Here is a 19039-nt window from a genome sequence, read left to right as displayed (position 1 = left end):
AAGTAAAGTTTTCTTTTATAGAAGAAATAAGGTTTAGATTTTTTGAAATCAGTTTCTATGAACATATCTTGCTAAAAATTTAATGACTTAACTAATATCAAAGACCTATGGTACATTACTTTAAAAGTATATAGGATACTGTGTATCTATCTACATAATGAAGTTATTTTACCCAACAATTTCAGATTTTTCACATACTTATTGAGAAGTTTACATGTAATTAAGCTTATTTTCTCTTCATTAGAACAAAAGATGAGAGAAATAGCAAAATTTTCTCTCTAGAAATTACTGGTGGTGGGGCTTGGTGGCTCAGCCTGTAATGCCAACACTTTGGGAGGCCGAGGTGAGTATGTTGCTTGAGCCCGCAGGTTCCAGACTAGTCCGGGCAACTTGGCAAGACCTCATCTCCACAATAAATAAAAAATTAGCTGGGCGTGGTAGCACACGCTTGTAGTTCCAGCAACTTGGATGACTGAGGTGGAAGGATCGCTGGTGCCCAGCAGGTCGACGTTGGGGTGGCCGTGAGCGTACCACTGCACTCCAGCATGGATGATAGAGTTAGACTCCAACTCAAAAAAGAAAGAAAGAAATGACTGATGTGCAATGAATTTGTCTCCACAACATGACCCCAAATCTTTAAGAGGAAGTAAAATATATCAACCTGTTTATATTTGATATCAGAAAATTTCATTGTAGCTTAAAAAATCAATATGCTTGATGTAACAGATAGTGTGTTCTGAGATATATCATGATAAATCAACTCATATTCTAAATGTGTAGAGTCTCACTAATTGAAAGGCACTAACAAAAAATACTTTGTAATACTAAAGGATCATTTTTAAGTGTGAATAATTAATCCAGTTTATCTGGTATACAAGTCTGGAATTTACATGCCAAGCACACATGCATTCAATTTGAGCCTAGCAGGATAAAAATGTAAATTCCTTGATATCAAATAAAATGCCCCATCTAAGTAATCACACAGCCAGCTTTCTGTTGCAATTTGAAAATTCCATAAAAGAAAAAACTCTCTTACTAACTTGTCTAATCGTTTAGTAACAATAAGTCAAAAAGTTGCCTTTGAAAAAAATATAAATTTTTATTCCTGATATTTATGCCTGAAATTTCTTTCTTTGTTCAAATGTTATATGGTAAATGGAAAGCATTGTAAGTCCTCAGCTGAGGGAAATGGCATAGAATTCATTAGAGAAAAATTAGACTTACTTGGTCCAGTCAAACAGCTCACACTACAATGAAAATAAAAGCAGACACCCTGCACTTACACACCATTCCGAATGTATTAAAAGTCTATACTGTATTTTCAGAAACTTCTCTGTTAGTAAAAATTTCATATTTTATTCTTTAAAATCAGATTTCTGGCCAAGTAAATTGTAGTTTCTTTAGTATCTAAAAAGAAACACCGAGATAAAATATTTCAATTTTTTTCAAAGAGAGTTAATAAGAAGTGTTTGTGCTTATAAAAAGACAGTATATTTTTTACAGAAATGATTAATGTCCTTTTTAGAACAGTAATTTAAAGTTAGTGATTTAATTACAATTAGCATGAGTATTGCCAACAGAAAGTATAAGGCCTGAACGAACAAGAAAAGTTAAATTTTAGAGAAACAGCTTTAAAAATTATTAGTATTTCAACAATATGGGACTTTCAATGTGATAGGCAAGCAACTGGATACAACTAAGTAAGAAATTTTTAAAAATTATAAGGTATAAATAATAACAATAAGTACGTAAGCTTTCAGAAAAAGCAACAATTAAGTATAACAATCTCCTTCCACTTATAATGAAACTATTATCTCCTTTTTTCTCATTTAAAAATTGATACTTTTATTTAATACGTTATCTTTTTCATTTAATAAAGTCTCCAGTGCTATATTGACTAGAAGTGGTGAGTCCAGACATCCTTGCTTCATTCTTAATTTTAGTGGTAATGCATTGATATTCTCATCATTAAATACAATGCTAGCTGTAGATATTTATATACGCATTTTGCAATTTTGAGGAAGGTCTTTTATGAAACTATTAGCTCTTAAGGGGGCATTTTCCAATAATCTTTTTGTTCCTCCCATCGTTTTTCTACCAGCTCACTGATATTTATTGCTCAGAGACTCTTTCCTGATTACTAGAAATAATTGTATCGATTTGTATGTTTCAAGACTGGAGGCTAAATTTTAAAACATATATATGTACTTTACTCAAAAAGCCTACTTCTTCCTTCTTTGCACTCTCCACTTCACAGCTTAAGTCCTATGTAAACCAAGCTAGACTGGGAAGCAGAAGCAAATTTGAGAGAAAAATAAAACACCATCTGAATACCTAAATGAATCTTACATAATCCCATATTCCTTTTTCAAACAGAAACTCAGTTTCCCAAATGTTAAGTTCCTGCATCATAGAATGGCAGTGATAAGACAGAATAATGCAAAATATTTTTCAATTTCATCATTTCATTTTCAACTTTGCTTCCATCTGTGTACCCTCCCTATTTCTTTGGTTTGCAGTTATACAAAATTCAAATGCCTTTTCCTACCCTAACCACCATAAAAAGGAAATGAAAATAGCTCACAATTTAATCGAGAATATATGTCCCCCCCTTTCTCTTTTCTGCCACTCCATCTATCTTCATATGATAGAAAGGGTCTTTCTTAAAATAATGTTGTCTCTAGTACAATACATTTGAACAATATTTTTGCTCTAGTCTTCAGAGAAAATAATCATACCTCTTGTTTTTTTTAAATAGGTGGAGAAATTATTCTTGCTTTTTAAGTGAAAGGAACCAAAAATATATCAGTGTAAAGTACAAAAAAAACTCAACTAAAGTCTTATTAAATTCACAGTCTGAATTCTAAAAGTAGATACCTGCAAAACAGGCTCAAAGAAAGATAGGGGATTTGAGGTCAAATATGACCATTCTCAAATAAATATTGAGAGACTGGCAGAAGCCCTTGAATGTTAAAAGGAAACTTCAATGAACAATAATGATAGCAATTGTAGAGACTTACTGAATGCATTTTATAGTTAGCATTAACTTCAATCAAATAGCAACAACAAAAAAATATGCCATGGTTGTTCCGATTCACTGAGGTTTGCAAATGCACAGCAATGTTTGGGTGCATAAAATGTTCTAAAGCAAGTGAATTAGACATCAGAGTCATTTTGTGTTTGTGAGATTAATGAGTTATACACAAACAAACTGCAAAAAGTTTTACAACTACAGCAGATTTCTACATGCATAGGTGTCTAATTCTTTTTCCATTAATTTTTTGCTTTAAAAATATAAAAAATATCATCTACTTTAGAATGATATAACAAAAGAAATGCTGGAAGGCTCTCAATCATAATGAAAGTTAATTAAAAGACACAGATGCACTACTGCACACCTTGTTCTCTGGTGTGTAGAGTTTACCCTGGGTCTGGCTAAGCTGGTCAGTACCATATTGTATAAGTTACTCACAACTACAATGAATATTTTCTTCTGTTATTATTTCCAAAGAATATGTGTTATCATAAGTACTGCAGGGAAGAATGCAAAATAGCACTCTTCCACAGTCAGCTGGCATGTTAATCTTCACACACTTCCCCAGAAAGTTAAGTAAATTTTTCCTAACATCTTTCAATAGAAGAATTCTCAAAAATTTTTGTGTGAGATCTACCTGTTTTTCCTTTTATGTCTAAGGTCAAATAAAAATATGGCCTTAGATTTTGTTAGATACTAAATGAAAGACTTTTGGGAAATATTTTAAATAATTTTATTTCATAACTAGTTACTTTAGTCAATTATATTTTCATATGCTTTACCTTGAGTTCCATTCAATCTTCTTTTCGAGGCTGAGATTATTAAAACCTGAAGAAACTTTTGCTGAAAACCAATAACTTACAAAGTGGAAAAGAAGCTGAAAGGTGAAAAAGCTGGTACAAGTAGTGCTGATAACCAGTTCCCTATTGGTATCCATATTTCTTCAATCTGTTAAGAGAAATGACAGCTGTAAACTATCTTATGGTAAACATAGGTTAATATTTTTTAATTTTAAAAAGTATGTACTTGTACTTTTAGGATTTTTTTAAAAATTAGCACAAATGTAAGAATACAAGGAAACTACAAGAATTTTTGGCCTTTTGTGTTTCTTTACCTTTACCATCTATTTGTCATGTATCTTATGTTTGTATTTAAAATAAAAGAAGGAAAAAATCTATCATCTTAAATATCTCAATACTATAAATTTCAGAAGACATTTAACATCATGATATTCAAAATTATCTAAGTCTTAGAGTTTAACATTAAGAGGGAATTTCAAGTGCTAATAATGAAAAATATTATTTTAATAATATTATTTTAATTAAATTTAGGACAAATCACCTGATTTGTTTACATCTCAATTTCCTCATCTTTGAAATGAGAATTTGTTAGACAGTTTCTATGAAACAATCAAGCCAAAAATCGTACCATAACTAACATTACCTGAAATAACAACAACAAAAAATTGTAAAATAGCTGGGCTCGGTGGCTCAACCTGTAATCCCGTGCCTTTGGGAGGCTGAGGTGAGTGGATTGCCTGAGCCCGCGGGTTCGAGACCCGCCTGGGCAGCAAGACCTCATCTCTACAATAAATAAATAAAAAAAATCAACCGGGCGTGGTAGCGCATGCCTGTAATTCCGGCTACTTGGAAGGCTGAGGCGGAAGGATCGCCGGAGCCCAGCAGGCGAGGCTGCAGTGGCCAGGAGCGGCCACTGCACTCCAGTCTGGGCGACAGAGTGAGACTCCAACTCAAAAAAAAAAAAAAAAAACCAAAAAATTGTAAAATAAAAACTAATTGTACAACAGGACAAATGTTTAAAACGAAATTAAAATTTTACAAAGTAACAGTTTTAGAAAAGAACCATACCATTGTCACTGCATATATGAGTATTTAAGTTAAAAAAAAATTCTGCAATCACACACATCTTTGAACCAAAAGGCTTACATGGCTTTTTTACTTTTTCTTTTTTTAAAGATTTTTATAAAAGAGCTTCTGGTCATAAAGACAGTGTTCATGGAAAGAATAGTAATATGCATTCATACACACTGAAAATATATCTTCTATATCATTGTGCTGTACTTTATTTGGCTTCTAAAAATCTTAGGAACATTCAGACAAAAAAAAAAGACACTAAAGTATTTGCTCATTTCCAGCAAATATAGCATTTCTTTGAAAAAGTTTATCCTCAAATGAAAAGAAATGAATCAATACACATTTTCAGCTGCCTAATGTGAATAAAGTCACCTACTGAAGCCAATTCACCAGAGAAAAACCAAGTTATTGACTGTACTAGCAATAATCTCACTTCCTTCCCTTCCAACCATGATATCATAATAAGAAACGAGCTCCCACTGGGTCCCTTCTGAATTCATATATCTGTAACAAAGTCTTTCCTCATGTTTTTTCTTTTTCTTTTTTTACTGTGTGTGCTTGATAAAAATATTGATATTACAACTATTCTCTGTGAGATTCCATTAACTTTACTACTTATTTACTTTTTTAAGTTCAACAGGTGTTTATCAGGTATTAAAACTTTAATTTGTGGGCTTTTAGCCTAGGTTTAATATTAATCAAATAATAAATAAAAGTTTTGTACATAAATTAAACATCATTATAATCTGCCAAGTGAGATGCAAAGGGGAAAATGTTTCCCTAAGTTTAAAGCAAACAGGGATCTGGAGGCCAGGTAAACAGATAATTGAAGAAAAGCAAAATCAGTAATCAGAAAAGATGGAGAGTCTCATCTTAGACGCAAATAGGCCAGGCGTGGTGGCTCAAACCTGTAATCCCAGTACTTTGGGAAGCCGAGATAAGAGGAGTTAAGAGATCTGCCTGGGCAACATAGCAAGATTTCATCTCTACAAAAAATAATTTTTGATTTATAGCAAGGCATGGTGGTGCATGCCAGTAGTTCCAGATATTCAGGAGGCCGAGGTAGAAGGATTGCCTAGCCAAGGAGGGAGTTCGAGGCTGCAGTGTGTGTGTGTACATATATGTATGTATATATGAGGATGGTTTGCTCTGAAGCTTTTTGTATGTTCCCTGCTGGTCATGGAGCAGTAGATGGGCATGGGCTGCTCATTAACTTTTGTTAAAATTCAATGTATATAAGGCATTTATTTTATGAGTGCTTGTTAAAAGTTATCATAAAACATTTATATCATAAATTATCCATTTTATGAATTGTTAACTAATACATTAAACAACACTCAAATAATTCACCATTAAGAAATTTATCTCCACCACCAACCACTAGGGAGAGGAAAACCTATTCAGTAAATGGTGCTGGGAAAACTGGCTGACCACATGCAGAAGATTAAAACAAGACCCCTACCTATCACCATAGGAAAAATCAACTCTAAATGGATCAAAGACCTAAACATAAAATTTCAAACTATAAGAACCATAGAAAACACAGGAGACACCCTTATGGCAATTCCTGACCAAAAACCCAAGTGCTCATGCCATAAGAGATAAGATAGACAAGTGAGATCTCATCAAAAGCCAAAGAAACCATCAAGAGAGCGGGGAGAGAGCCCACAAGACTGGGAAAAAATATATGCCAACTGTATGTCTGACAAAGGCCTAACATCTAGGATCTACAACGAACTCAAATGTGCTGAAAAGAAAAAAACAAACAGCCCCATTATAAAATGGGCAAAAGATATGAATAGACACCTTTCAAAAGATGACATATGAAAAGCCAACAGATACATGAAAAAATACTCAGCCTCACTAGTCATCAAAGAAATGCAAATTAAAACCACACTGAGATACCACCTAACTGAAGTCAGGGTGGTCATCATCAATAACTCCAAAAAACAGCAGATGCTGGAGAGGATGCAGGGAAAAGGGAACACTTCCACTCTGTTGGTGGGTGTGTAAACTAATACAATAGTTTGGCAATTCCTAAGAGAACTAATAATTAACCTTCCATATGACCCCGTAGTCCCCCTACTGGGAATATACCCGGAGAAACTCAAATCACTCTATGAAAAAGATACCTGTACACGTATGTTTATTGCAGCATTGTTCACAATAGCAAAAACATGAAACCAACCCTGCTGCCCATCTAAAGAGGATGGGATAAAAAAATAAAAAAGTGGTACATGGACATGATGGAATATTACACAGCCATAAAGAAGGACAAAATTATGATGCAGCAACTTGGATGGACTTTGAGTCTATGATACTGAGCAATCTATCAAAGAAACAAAGAACTGAGTATCTCATGGTCTCACTCATAAGTGGACCTTGAATGATTATACTAATACTATAAGAAAAGGATTGGCAGTAGTGGGAAACTGCGGGCAGGGGATAGGGGGAAGGGGTGGTGGGATTGGCAGTAGTGGGAATCTGTCGGCAGGGCGGCACACCTCATCAACAAGGGTACTTGCATAATGAACATCTATATTTGTATATCTAACCCTGAATTGTACCCCACATCTTTAAAATAAAAAAAATTTTTTTAAAAGAAATTTATAATCCTCCCCAAAGTTGAGTTTTTAGTAAGTCTTTCTTATACAGGATGACTATCTTACATTTTCAACAGAATTATTTTCAGTTGAGTCTTTGAGGTATATGTTGAGAGTCTCCCTTTGCAAAAATGTTTCATTTAAAACTAAATAAAGAGCTCCATATATTCAAAATGTGGCTTCCATTAAAGGCTCCACAGACAGAAACTAATTAAATTGTTCTCTCAGCTTTGCTTCTTAATAATAAGCAGCTCCTTGCTTAATTAGTCATGCCAAATCAAAGACTAATCTGGAGACGTTTACAAATTTATCCAGAAAACTGAGGCTTCTAGTAGGAAACAACTGCTCCTGTTCATTCACTTCAATGCGTGGATCAGGCAAGAAAATGATAAAAACAGAAAACCAATGATATTCATTACTAGTATATATCAAGAGTCTGAAAGATCTTGGTGATTATTAATATAGGAATACGCAGTAAAAGTAGAAAAGCATTAGACCTAGCTCATGTACCCCTACATGTGGCTAGTAGCTAGCAGAAGCCTGGGACACTAACTAGCCTAGGAAAGAGGCTGAAACAGAAGCGAGAAATATTTTTGTGGCAATTCACCAGAGTGTCTAGAAATGAATTCTGCAATATAACTAGCCCATCTTGATTCACAGGGATTGTGAAACCAAAGGCATTCTTACAGAGACCTGCTGAACACGATGTTTATGCTCTTCATCCAAGATGCTTTACATAAACTTAACTGAAGTTGGTTTCTTAGTGAGAAAAAACAAGAAAAAGTTTGAAGTACAGTCATGTACCACATTACACACTACATATACAACAGTGGTTCTGTCAGATTACAAGGGAGCTGAAAATGTCTTATCACCTTGATTTCTTATCACAATGCATTACTCACACATTTGTGGTGATGCTGGTATAAACAAACCTACTGCACTGCCAGTTATATAACAGTATAGCATATACAATTATGTACAGAATATCATACTTAATAATGATAATAAATATTACTGATTTATGTTTACTGTACTATACTTATTTTCATTATTTTAGAGTATACTCCTTCTACTTATTTTTTAAAAACTGTAAAACAGCCTGAAGCAAGTCTCTCAGGAGGTATTCCACAGGAGATATTCCAAAAGAAGGTATTGTTATCATAGAAGATGTTAGCTCCATGAGTGTTTCTGTCCCAAAGACCTTCCAGTGGGACAAGATGTGGAGGCAGACAGCAGTGATATTGATAATCTGACCCTGTGAAGGCACAGGATAATGCATGTGTTTGTGTATTGGTTTTGTTTTGTTTTATTTTGGAGTCAGGGGCTTATTCTGTCACTCAGACTGGAATGCAGCAGAATAATCACAGCTCACAGCAGCCTTGAACTCCTGTGCTCAAGCAATCCTCCCTTCTCAGCCTCATGAGTAGCTGGGATATGAACCACCATGCCTAGTAGTGTGACTTGGTTTTTAACAAAAAGTTTCAAAAAGTAAAACAATACAAAGATTATAAAATAGTAGAAAGCTTATAGAATAAAGATATAAAGAATATATTTTGTACAGCAATGCAATGTGTCTGTATTTTAAGATGTTATTACAAAATAATCAAGGTTTAAATTAAAAAGTTGATAAAAAGTCCATAGTAGTGTACAGTAATATCCTAACATTCACTCATCACTCACTCACTCACCCAGAGCAACTCCGGTTCTGTAGCTGCCTTGGACTGGCTCCATTCATGGTAAGTGCTCTAGACAGGTGTACCATAAACTGTATTCTCACTGTGCCCTTTCTACATTTAGATATGCTCAGATACACAAACATTTGTCATTGTGTTATAATTGCCAATGGTATTCAGTACAATAAACCTGCTGCACAGGTATGTAGCCTAGGAGCAATAGGCCATGCCAAATAACTTAGAATGTAGTAGGCTAGACCACCTAGATTTGTGTAAGTGCACTCTATGATGTTCACACAATGACAAAATTGCCAGAGGACACATTTCTCAGAACATATCCCATCATCAAGTGACACATGACTATCCACGTCTCAAACATCAGCTATGAAAGCCCTTCTCTTCCAGCAAGAGGACTCCCGGGGCAGGTCCCCTCAGAAATAACACAGCCAGGGCTGATTCAGTCTTCACTTCAGCAAACAATTCATCCAACATTTGTCTCTGGTCTACCATGAGCCAGGAACTGTGCTGGTGCTTGGAATACAACACGGGTGACATGTATAGAGCTGGCAGACACTCAAAGAAATCAACCCTCACCATAGGAAGTGGTAAGTTTGGGATACTAAGGGGACCCTCCCTGCTTTTTAGGGAATAAACACCCAGCAGAGATGACACGTAAACAGTGAGAAAATATACAAAACATTAACAGTGAATTAAGAGGATATCTTCTCTTCTATTAAAATCCCAACAGGATACTTTGAGGCTAAAGCCCAAAAGGCTCAGTTCCACCAGGTGAGTTTAGAACTAACAATTCCTCCCTTCCAAAATACAACTATTACTCTCATTTCCCTGTTTGTTATTGTTGATGTCACCAGTGCCACTTCCATACATGCGCACCACCCCACTCCTTCAGATTCTGATATGACTCCCAGGTGAGAATCACTGCTGTAGTAACTTGCAGTAAAACACCTTAAAAAAAAGAAGAAGAGGTGTGCGTGTTTGTCTTTAAGGGCAGAAAATAAGGGAAAAGCTGAGGAAAATGTCCCACTCACGCTCTGCATTCCTTTTCCATCCCTAATAAGTCCCTTTTCCTACTTTCCACATTGATTCCAAATATTCACCACTCTCAAATTGCCAGTTCTCTGAGGTTTCGTCCAATTCACCAGGAAAATGAAAGTTATCAGACATAAACTTCTTTGACCTCTCCCCAAACTACCTCTGAACCTCTTCTTTACACACTGTAGTCTCTGCCTGGCTATGCACTCCTCATTTTCAATACTGCTTATGTTGTGTGCAACCAGACTCCACACCCCCAGCACACCAGTCCCAGGAACTAACAAGAGTCAAAGGGCTAACTAATGTTAGTTTAGGAACTAACAAGATTTCTTAGAAAGACTTGAGAGCATTCTCTGGATGGTCAGTTACCCTCTGGATGGTTCCATATGGGCATCCAAGAGGTCCTGCAGGCTGTACTTGGCCCAAGGTAAACTGAACCCCAAACCAGCTCTTTCTCCATGGCTCCATACCTCAGTAAACAGCACTGACATCCATAACATTGTCCCATTTTCCAACCTAGAACAGTTCAGTCATCCTTGACTTCTTCCTATACCTTACTTTCACAAATAACTGACTGATAAATCCTAGCAGATGGGAAAATGCCAAATGAAGAATAAGTTTATATTTTTTAAATTGTTATTTATGTACTCCTCCATGTTCATTCTCTTGACAAACAAGGGATAACTTGATTACAGCAAAATTCTGAAAGTTTCTCATGATAGCCTTATGAATAATACAAAGAAATGTGGCTGGATAACAAAACTATGGAAACCCAGAGCTAGATGAAAAGACAGAAACAGCATGTAGATCAATGATCCAAAGTATAATTAAGAAATATCTTCTGGTATTTTGTAAGGTTTTCTCTTTTGGTCCTGTTTCAGTAAGTTTTTTTTTTTTTGAGTTGGAGTCTCACTCTGTCACCCAGACTGCAGTGCAGTGGCCACTCCCGGCCACCGCAGCCTCGACCTGCCGGGCTCCAGTGATCCTTCCGCCTCAGCCTTCCAAGTAGCTGGAACTATAGGCGCACGCTACCATGCCCGGCTCATTTTGATTTATTGTAGAGATGAGGTCTCACCAAGATGCCCAGGCGGGTCTCAAACCCGTGGGCTCAGGCAATCCACTCACCTCAGCCTCCCAAAGATGCAGGATTACAGGCTGAGCCACCGAGCCTGGCTTCAGTAAATATTTTTAATAAATATTTGTATGTTTATTCAATCAGCAGATAACACACAGCTGGGAAAGATAGCTAATATATTGGGTTAACAGAATCATTTTGAAATAATAACTGAAATAATAAATCACAATCACAAAGCAAAAATATAATAGAAATTATTTTATTTTATTTTATTTTTATTTTTATTTTTTTGAGTTGGAGTCTCACTCTGTCACCCAGACTGGAGTGCAGTGGCCGCTCCTGGCCACTGCAGCTTCGACTGCTGGGCTCCGGCAATCCTTCCGCCTCAGCCTTCCAAGTAGCTGGAACTACAGGTGCGTGCTACCACACCTGGCTAATTTTTTTTATTTATTGTAGAGATGAGGTCTCGCCAAGTTGCTCAGGCAGGTCTCAAACGTGCGGGCTCAGGCAACCCACTCACCTTAGCCTCCCAAAGCGCGGGATTACAGGTTGAGCCACCGAGCCCAGCTAGAAATTATTTTTTTAAAGGCAATACCCAAGTATAGGATTTAGCATAATAGCCATATACACAAGACCTCAGCATTATAAGTGGCACAAATCTGTAAGAGACAACAATGTAATGAAGATACTAAACACACACACACAAAAAGCTTCAAACTCATTTAAAATTAAGTAGAGTAGAAATACACATTTTGATCAAGATAAAATTGGTCCCATTTTACTCTGAATTATCATATACCAAAATTACTTTAGATAGCATAAATAAGATGGACATTTTAGAAACTGTATCACACCATGAAGAGTCAAAGGGCTAACAAATGTTAGCTTAGGAACTAACAAGATTTCTTAGAAAGACTTGAGAGCATTCTCTGAACATTTAAAGAACTGTTGTGCAGAAAAATTAGAGAGGGAACTTATTCTACATTATTCAAAATGACACAAGCGAGCAAAAATGGGGTGGCAGGAGTTCAGTTTAACTTAAAGAAGAACCTTCTAACCATCTAGATTTGCCCAAGCCTATATCGTGGAAATGGTAAAGGATGGCCGGAGGTTTGGTCTGCAGAAGGGTGAGTACCTGTCTAACCTTCAGAGTACTCTGAAAACAAGATTTGGGGTCTAGGGTTGAACTTAATTTTGGTATCCAGAAAAACAATTTTGTATTAAATACTATATTAACTTCTCAACATTCTATCATTTATATTTAAAAATCACAATTTCACATGGAGGGATATGGTGAAGTACATAGGCCCAGCTGAAGTAATGAGTTTGAGGCTTAGGTTCCACCACCAGCTCACATTTTTCAAACTTGACCTTGGGGAAATTACTAAACTTGCCTTAATTGAACTTGAGCTTCCTTATCTGTAAGATGGAGGTAACATTAGTACTACCCTGACACAGCAGTCATGGGAAATAAATGATATAAGGGTTGTCAGGTATCAGAACAGTGCTCAGCATATGGTTTGGACTCTGTTTCTGCTTCCACCACCATCCACCTCCAACAGCATGCAGACATGTGACCTCTGGGCCTATCATTCCAGCCAAGGGAAACAAGACCATTCTGCAGTCACCTCCAAACCTTAACTCCTCCCTGTTTTCATCAGTCAACACTTAAAACGTAGGCAGTGCCCGCTGCAGAGATCTATCCTCTACCACTTAAGCCTTTGGCCTCTCCTACAAGCTCTCTGAAGATAACCCTCTTCTCCTGCAGCCTTAACAGGTAGTGGATGCCTATCCTCTCACACTTTGGAGTTAGAAGGTGGCCAGAGTGTCCTCTTTGCTCCTCATGGTCCCTTCAGGTCTTACTTCCCCACTTCTCCACTCCCTGTAAATACCCATATCCTTTTTGGTCCTGCCACTCAGTTATTCCACCCTCCGCTTCTCCTCATTGATATCACATTCCAACCTCCCAAACATATCCTCTCATGCGAAACTGTCGTCCCCAGCTCACGGACGTCTTCAAGCCCTGACGTCATCCTGAATTACGTCCTGTCTTATTCTGTAACTCAGCTTCTCTTTGACAACTCAGTCCTTTATCTTCATCTGGAATGGCACCTCTTCCATGCCACTTCACCCATCCATAGACCTCAATTGTCTCTTATCCATCATTTTTCTATCTCTAAAATAACTTTTCTAGTATTCTCTGTATTGACCAGAGGTTCCTTTCCTTCAAGCTTTTTCAGTGTTACAACATTCTCAAGTCCACTGACCTCTCATTTTTTCCCCCAACCCATTAGCCCTTTCCTTTTTGTACATCCCTCTTTAATAAGCTTAGGTCCTAAAACCCATCATTTCCGTAACACGCTTACTAAGACCCTACATTCCCTTACCATTGCCAAGAGTTGCAAAATCCCAACCCTAGATATAGCCAACTATTTACTCCGTGATGAATCATGAACAATCAGAGCACTGTTGGAGAAAGTCACATACCAGGAGAGGTAGAAATTGGTAAGCATGAATTACAGAGATCAAACATCCCCCAACACTGTCTTTCACACCAACCATATTTCTTGGCTAATCAATCTTCTCATATTCCACAATAAATTTTCCAAATTGTCCATATTATTTTCAGACCTCCAGCCATCCACTCCATTCTCAGAGATAACCTTCATCCTACTACATAAAAAAGTAGAATTCAACATATGAAAATCCACAATATCTCATACAACTATTATACAAACTACCTCCATCTGTGTTTCCATCCAAAGCCAACCTCTCTTACCTATGTACTTTAGATCTAATCTTTCTGACCTTCTTGAGAATATTTTGTTCCCTATTATCGTTTATTCTCTCCTCCTCAACTGGTTCTTTCTATTGACTTTTAAACAGGCTGCAGTTCCTGGCAAGAACAAAAATCAGCAGATCCACAACCTCTTCTTCAATCCTCTTTCCCAAATAGTTTTCTCTCTTGCTCATGTGCTCTTTCTCTTTCCAGCCCCTTTACAGACAAAGTTCTAGAAAGATTGTCCAAACTCTGACATCCGTTCTCATCTCTTTGACTCTTCAACACACTACATTCGTGTCTCTGTCCTCTTGGGTCCCCTGAAATAGCCATTAATAAGGTCAACATAACTTCTAAGTGCAGATTTCATGTTACCTGACCTCTCTGCAACATCAGACACTACTGATCATTTTCTCCTTGAAACACTGTCTTCCCATGCTTCCACAGCACCACACTTCCTCGACCCAGCCACTAAATAATAAGTGGATCCATGATTCAAACACTTCTCAATCCCCATGCCTAGCACATTTCCCCATATTCCCCCTCAATATTCAATCCCCATGCCTAACACAGTGACTTCCATTCACATGTGCTCAGTAAACATAAGTTAAACAAAACAATGATAATAACAGACATTCATATTCTTACATGTGCTTTCCATTCTGCTAGTATTTCATCAGTTACAGATTCTTTGTTTTACCAGTGTCATTAGAATACCGAAAAAATAATTTTCTAAATTTAATTTTATTACATCATGAAAGTGTACTGATCTCAAAAGGATTCTCACCTCCAAATACGTCCAACAGCAAAGAGTATCAATATTGTAAATGAACTAATATTGAGTATATTTATCTATCTCAAACTTCTTACAACACATTACATACTCAAAAATTTCATGTATAAACTGAAAGTTCACTCTTTTATCAACTGCAGAAGTACTTATTTATTTATTTACCTGCATCAATAACTCTAACACTCTAGGATTTAAAAGTCTCTATCTGCAAACTGTAAATAATTTGTAAATAAACACTTGATTGCAGAAGATAAGCTATTTACCATACAAACAAAATATCCTATCAAAAAAAAAGGCATATCTGCCTTCCACCCATTCTGCTCTGTTTGCATTTTCATGTAAGTGGCACATTGCAATTATCTGTCTCAATGCTAATAAAATGTCAACAATTGACCAGAGATATTAAAATATCTTGTAAAGAATAACTTTCACACCACTCCCTTTTGACTTTTCATTCACATAAAAACTGTTAAGCATCTAAGCGAATGTGTATAAAGCTCTAGATTAACTGCAGTTTCCATTTGTGCTTGTCATTGTTGTTGCTGTTTTGATTGTACTTTCAGAGCTCTGGTGGGGGAGCTAGGAGAATTAAATGCAGAAAACATTACACCTCTTTTTCTTTTCTAAGCATCAAGTTCAAGAACCATCAGTATCATTAGTGAAAGTCTATAGGAAGTCAGCTGCACAAAACAGTCAACCCACTTTCTCTAAATCCTCTAATATTAATGGCATAGTTTTAAACTGAAGCAAGTGGGAAGAAAATGAGGACTAAGTCAGAAAAGCCAAAGGAAGCCCATATTAATATAATTAATTACACCCCCTTTCTAAGATAAATGATATTATTTAAGATATAAAGGACTTGCTTGTGACTATAGAAAAGATTTCTCCACGGTTCCTCCTTGTCAGTTAAGATACTAAACTTTGAATAAGGGTATCCTTTATTTTTATTTTCTATTTCCTACTGCTTTAATACTTATTTCTCCAAGAGCATATAACAGAAATCAAGTGAAAGAGAAACTGCTCGATTCTGCCTGCTACATATCCTCGACACCTCCCTGGAACAATCTTTTTGGTTTATAGGCTGTTTTTATTATAGCAAAGTATAAAATATTTAAGGTTAAATATTCATACATTTATCATTAGCCTTGCTCTTCCCATAACTATGTTTAATAATTACAATCATAGAACATAGATCAGGAATGAGGTTAACCCTTGTTCTCCAAACCAGGCTCTCTGTAAGGGTCATATACCCCCAACAAAAAGTATCCATACTCAAAGGCTGTGGGGTGGCCCCATCTTGCTTCTCAAACTCAGAGAACTACTTTGACAGTTAATTCATATCTCTGATACAAGTCTCTTTAAGAGTTCCCCTTATCTATCATCATTCTGTCTTTTTACACCCTATAATTTGGACTTCTAATAGGGAAGATTCTGTAGTCTTCCTGTCCATAGTTTGTTTTGGAAAGAAAAAAAGGTTTCTTGATGCAGATTTTTTTCCAACAGCCCAGAGTCTCCATGAAGAAATTCTGACACAGCATGGGCAGGGGAGGGTTATCCTAACCTTAACCCCTCCCTGAGAATTCCTGCTCTTTCACTTAATCATGTCCTCTCCTGGTTTCTGCACACCTAAACAGTTCTTCCTCCCATTATAGGTACAGTATATTTAATTGGATTTTAATAAAACTTTTATTCTTATTTTCTTAGCTTACATTTCTTTAAATTTTTACATGTCCTAACCCTTAACTTAAAAATAACTGAAATCTAATATAATTCATCTATTTTTTGTCAATAGTTTGTCTTTTGTCTTATTTAAAATTTTCCTTTCGTTTTCTACCCTACTCCTTTACTTGGGGTTTGTTTTCATATTGCCTAACAAGCAGCGTGGCTGCATGGAACCCACAAGAAAAAAAAAAAGGCCTTCTTCTCTACCTCTTTCTTCAGCTTCTTGGCCTCTCAACTCAAACCTATTGAGGAATTCTCCCCTTAGGAAATTTGTGTGATTTACATGATAAATGTTGCTTCTTAGCATCTTACCCCACTTAAAACATTTATAAAGAAGTCTTTGTTTTTAAAAACCTTTGAATTCCAACTATAGCCACTGTATTTTGGATAAGCCAGGAAAGAATAGTAATCAGAAGGGCACATTAATACAGCTGGTACAAATAAAAAGTAAAAGTTTTGACACTTATACCATTTGGTGGCCTACCTTAAAGGAAATCAATATTTCAAATATAACACTAGACTGGAGCCTTAGAAGGAGTCTGTGTTAGTATGAGGCCCTGAAGTTGAAGCAAGGACCAGGTGGCTCTGCAATGCATGGGGGCGGCTGGGAAAAGAAGAAAGAGGTTTTGCAGTCAACCTTTTCTACCTGGCTTCTAATATACTTATTTCTGTATCAGTTCTCTTCCCTTCCTGGAGCGATCACAGAAGAAGCCTCTTGGCTTGGAACACCTCTTGGCTTTCTGCCAACACTGTGAAATCAAGGAAAAGCTAGACAAAGCACAATTTTTTCCAAAACTATTTTGCTCTTTTTTTTCTTTTTTAAGGGATCACTGGGTCACTTGTCAAGCTACCTAGGAAGTCACAGCCTAAAGAGACAGGGAAGTTTTTCTTACCTCCAAATCATGGATCTGATTACCCTTGAGAAAGTTCTTAGGATGCAGGAAAGGGTCTAAGATAGGGCTTTATCTCCTGCCTTCTGTTTTTCCTGCTTTTCTTTCCTTTTTTTTTTTTTTTTTTTTTGCCTGCTTCTTACAGGAAAGGAGATAGAATTAAGTGGGTTGAAGGGACTGAAGAATAATTTGGCAAACTTCTCCCACTTGTTAGGTTCTTAAGATAAATCCTATTCAGCTAGAGAGGAATTCAGAAATCAAATCCTGAATAACATGCAAGTTCTACAAAATCAGGGTGAGAATGTCTACACTATGTGATAGTTATGTGATTTAAGCAAGATACTGTGTTAAATGCATCTAGCACAGTACTTGACACATGTAGCAACCAGTGGTACATCATTTCATGGTCATAAATTCCTTTGCAATGTGACCGTTGCCACTCCTGTACTCCACTGCTGAGGTGGAGTCTATGTCTCTGCTCCTGTGAATCTGGGCTTATCTTGCCACCTGCTAACAAATATAATACAATAGAAGAGAGGCTACGAGGGTTCTGGAGCCCAGGCAGGCTTCAAACGACCTTGCAGTGTCTGCCTTTCACACTTTTGGAACACTGTTCTGAAGTCATCGTCATGTTAGGAAATCTGTCTAGTCTATGAGAGGATGAAAGGCCACAAGGAGAGCATTGTGGCTGCTCAGCTGACAGCCAGCAGTACAACCAGCCACAATGGCAGCCATCTTGGATCCTCCAGCCCACCTGATCCTTTAGCTGAATGCACCCACTTGAGTGAATCAGCCAACCCACAGAATCATGGAAAATAATAAATCATTGTTTTAAGCCAATAGGGTTTGGGGGTGGTTTGTTGTTTGGCAACGACTGAAATACCACTCAAGAAAGAACAGCTCGCCAGGGTCGGTGGCTCAGCCTGTAATCCCGCGCCTTTGGGAGGCTGAGATGAGTGGATTGCCTGAGCCCGCAGGTTCGAGACCCGCCTGGGCAGCAAGACCTCATCTCTACAATAAATCAAAAAATCAGCCGGGCATGGTAGCGCATGCCTGTAATTCCGGCTACTCGGAAGGCTGAGGCGGAAGGATCGCTGGAGCCCAGCAGGGTGAGGCTGCGGTGGCCTGGAGCGGCCACTGCACTCCAGTCTGGGCGACAGAGTGAGACTCCAACTAAAAAAAAAAAAAAGAAAGAACAGCTCTTGATATCACTAGCTCTTTCCTGAACAAGAAATGTTACACTTATTTCTCCAATGGCACCAAATCCTGGAGAAATATTCTATTCTATATCTGAAGGAAGTGACCATTTCCCCCTCCTTTCAGTTCTTGGTCCAAGGGCTCTGCAACTTGTCTCCACAGATAATCTGACTGGAAAATTTAGGGGCTGAAATGAGAAGGCAACTAATTCTCTAGGTGGCCTTTTATCCTGTTACCTAAGGTCCACGTAAAATTCTTTCCAAGGTCTTTGACAGTGATTTCTCTGCTGACCTCTTCCCATAAGAATGCCGTCACCTAAAATAGTTTCCAATTGCACTATTTCCCA

The 19039-nt window shown here is 37.1% G+C and overlaps 1 protein-coding gene across 1 annotated transcript in view; it reads right to left on the bottom strand.

Moving 5' to 3' along the window:
* LOC103256986 (transmembrane protein 56-like) overlaps window positions 1-19039 on the bottom strand; it is a 76423-nt gene that overhangs the window by 44777 nt on the left and 12607 nt on the right. Inside the window, exon 2 of the mRNA XM_008054729.2 lies at window positions 3817-3982. Within this exon, the coding sequence (XP_008052920.1) occupies window positions 3817-3971 (155 nt within the window). The 5' untranslated portion in view covers window positions 3972-3982. The remainder of the gene's footprint in view (window positions 1-3816; window positions 3983-19039) is intronic.

The sequence above is a fragment of the Carlito syrichta genome, unplaced genomic scaffold, assembly GCF_000164805.1.
Source record: "Carlito syrichta isolate Samal-C Ts95f unplaced genomic scaffold, Tarsius_syrichta-2.0.1 Scaffold300181, whole genome shotgun sequence".
Classification (NCBI taxonomy): Eukaryota; Metazoa; Chordata; class Mammalia; order Primates; family Tarsiidae; genus Carlito; species Carlito syrichta.
This window is presented reverse-complemented; position numbering and strand designations above follow the sequence as displayed.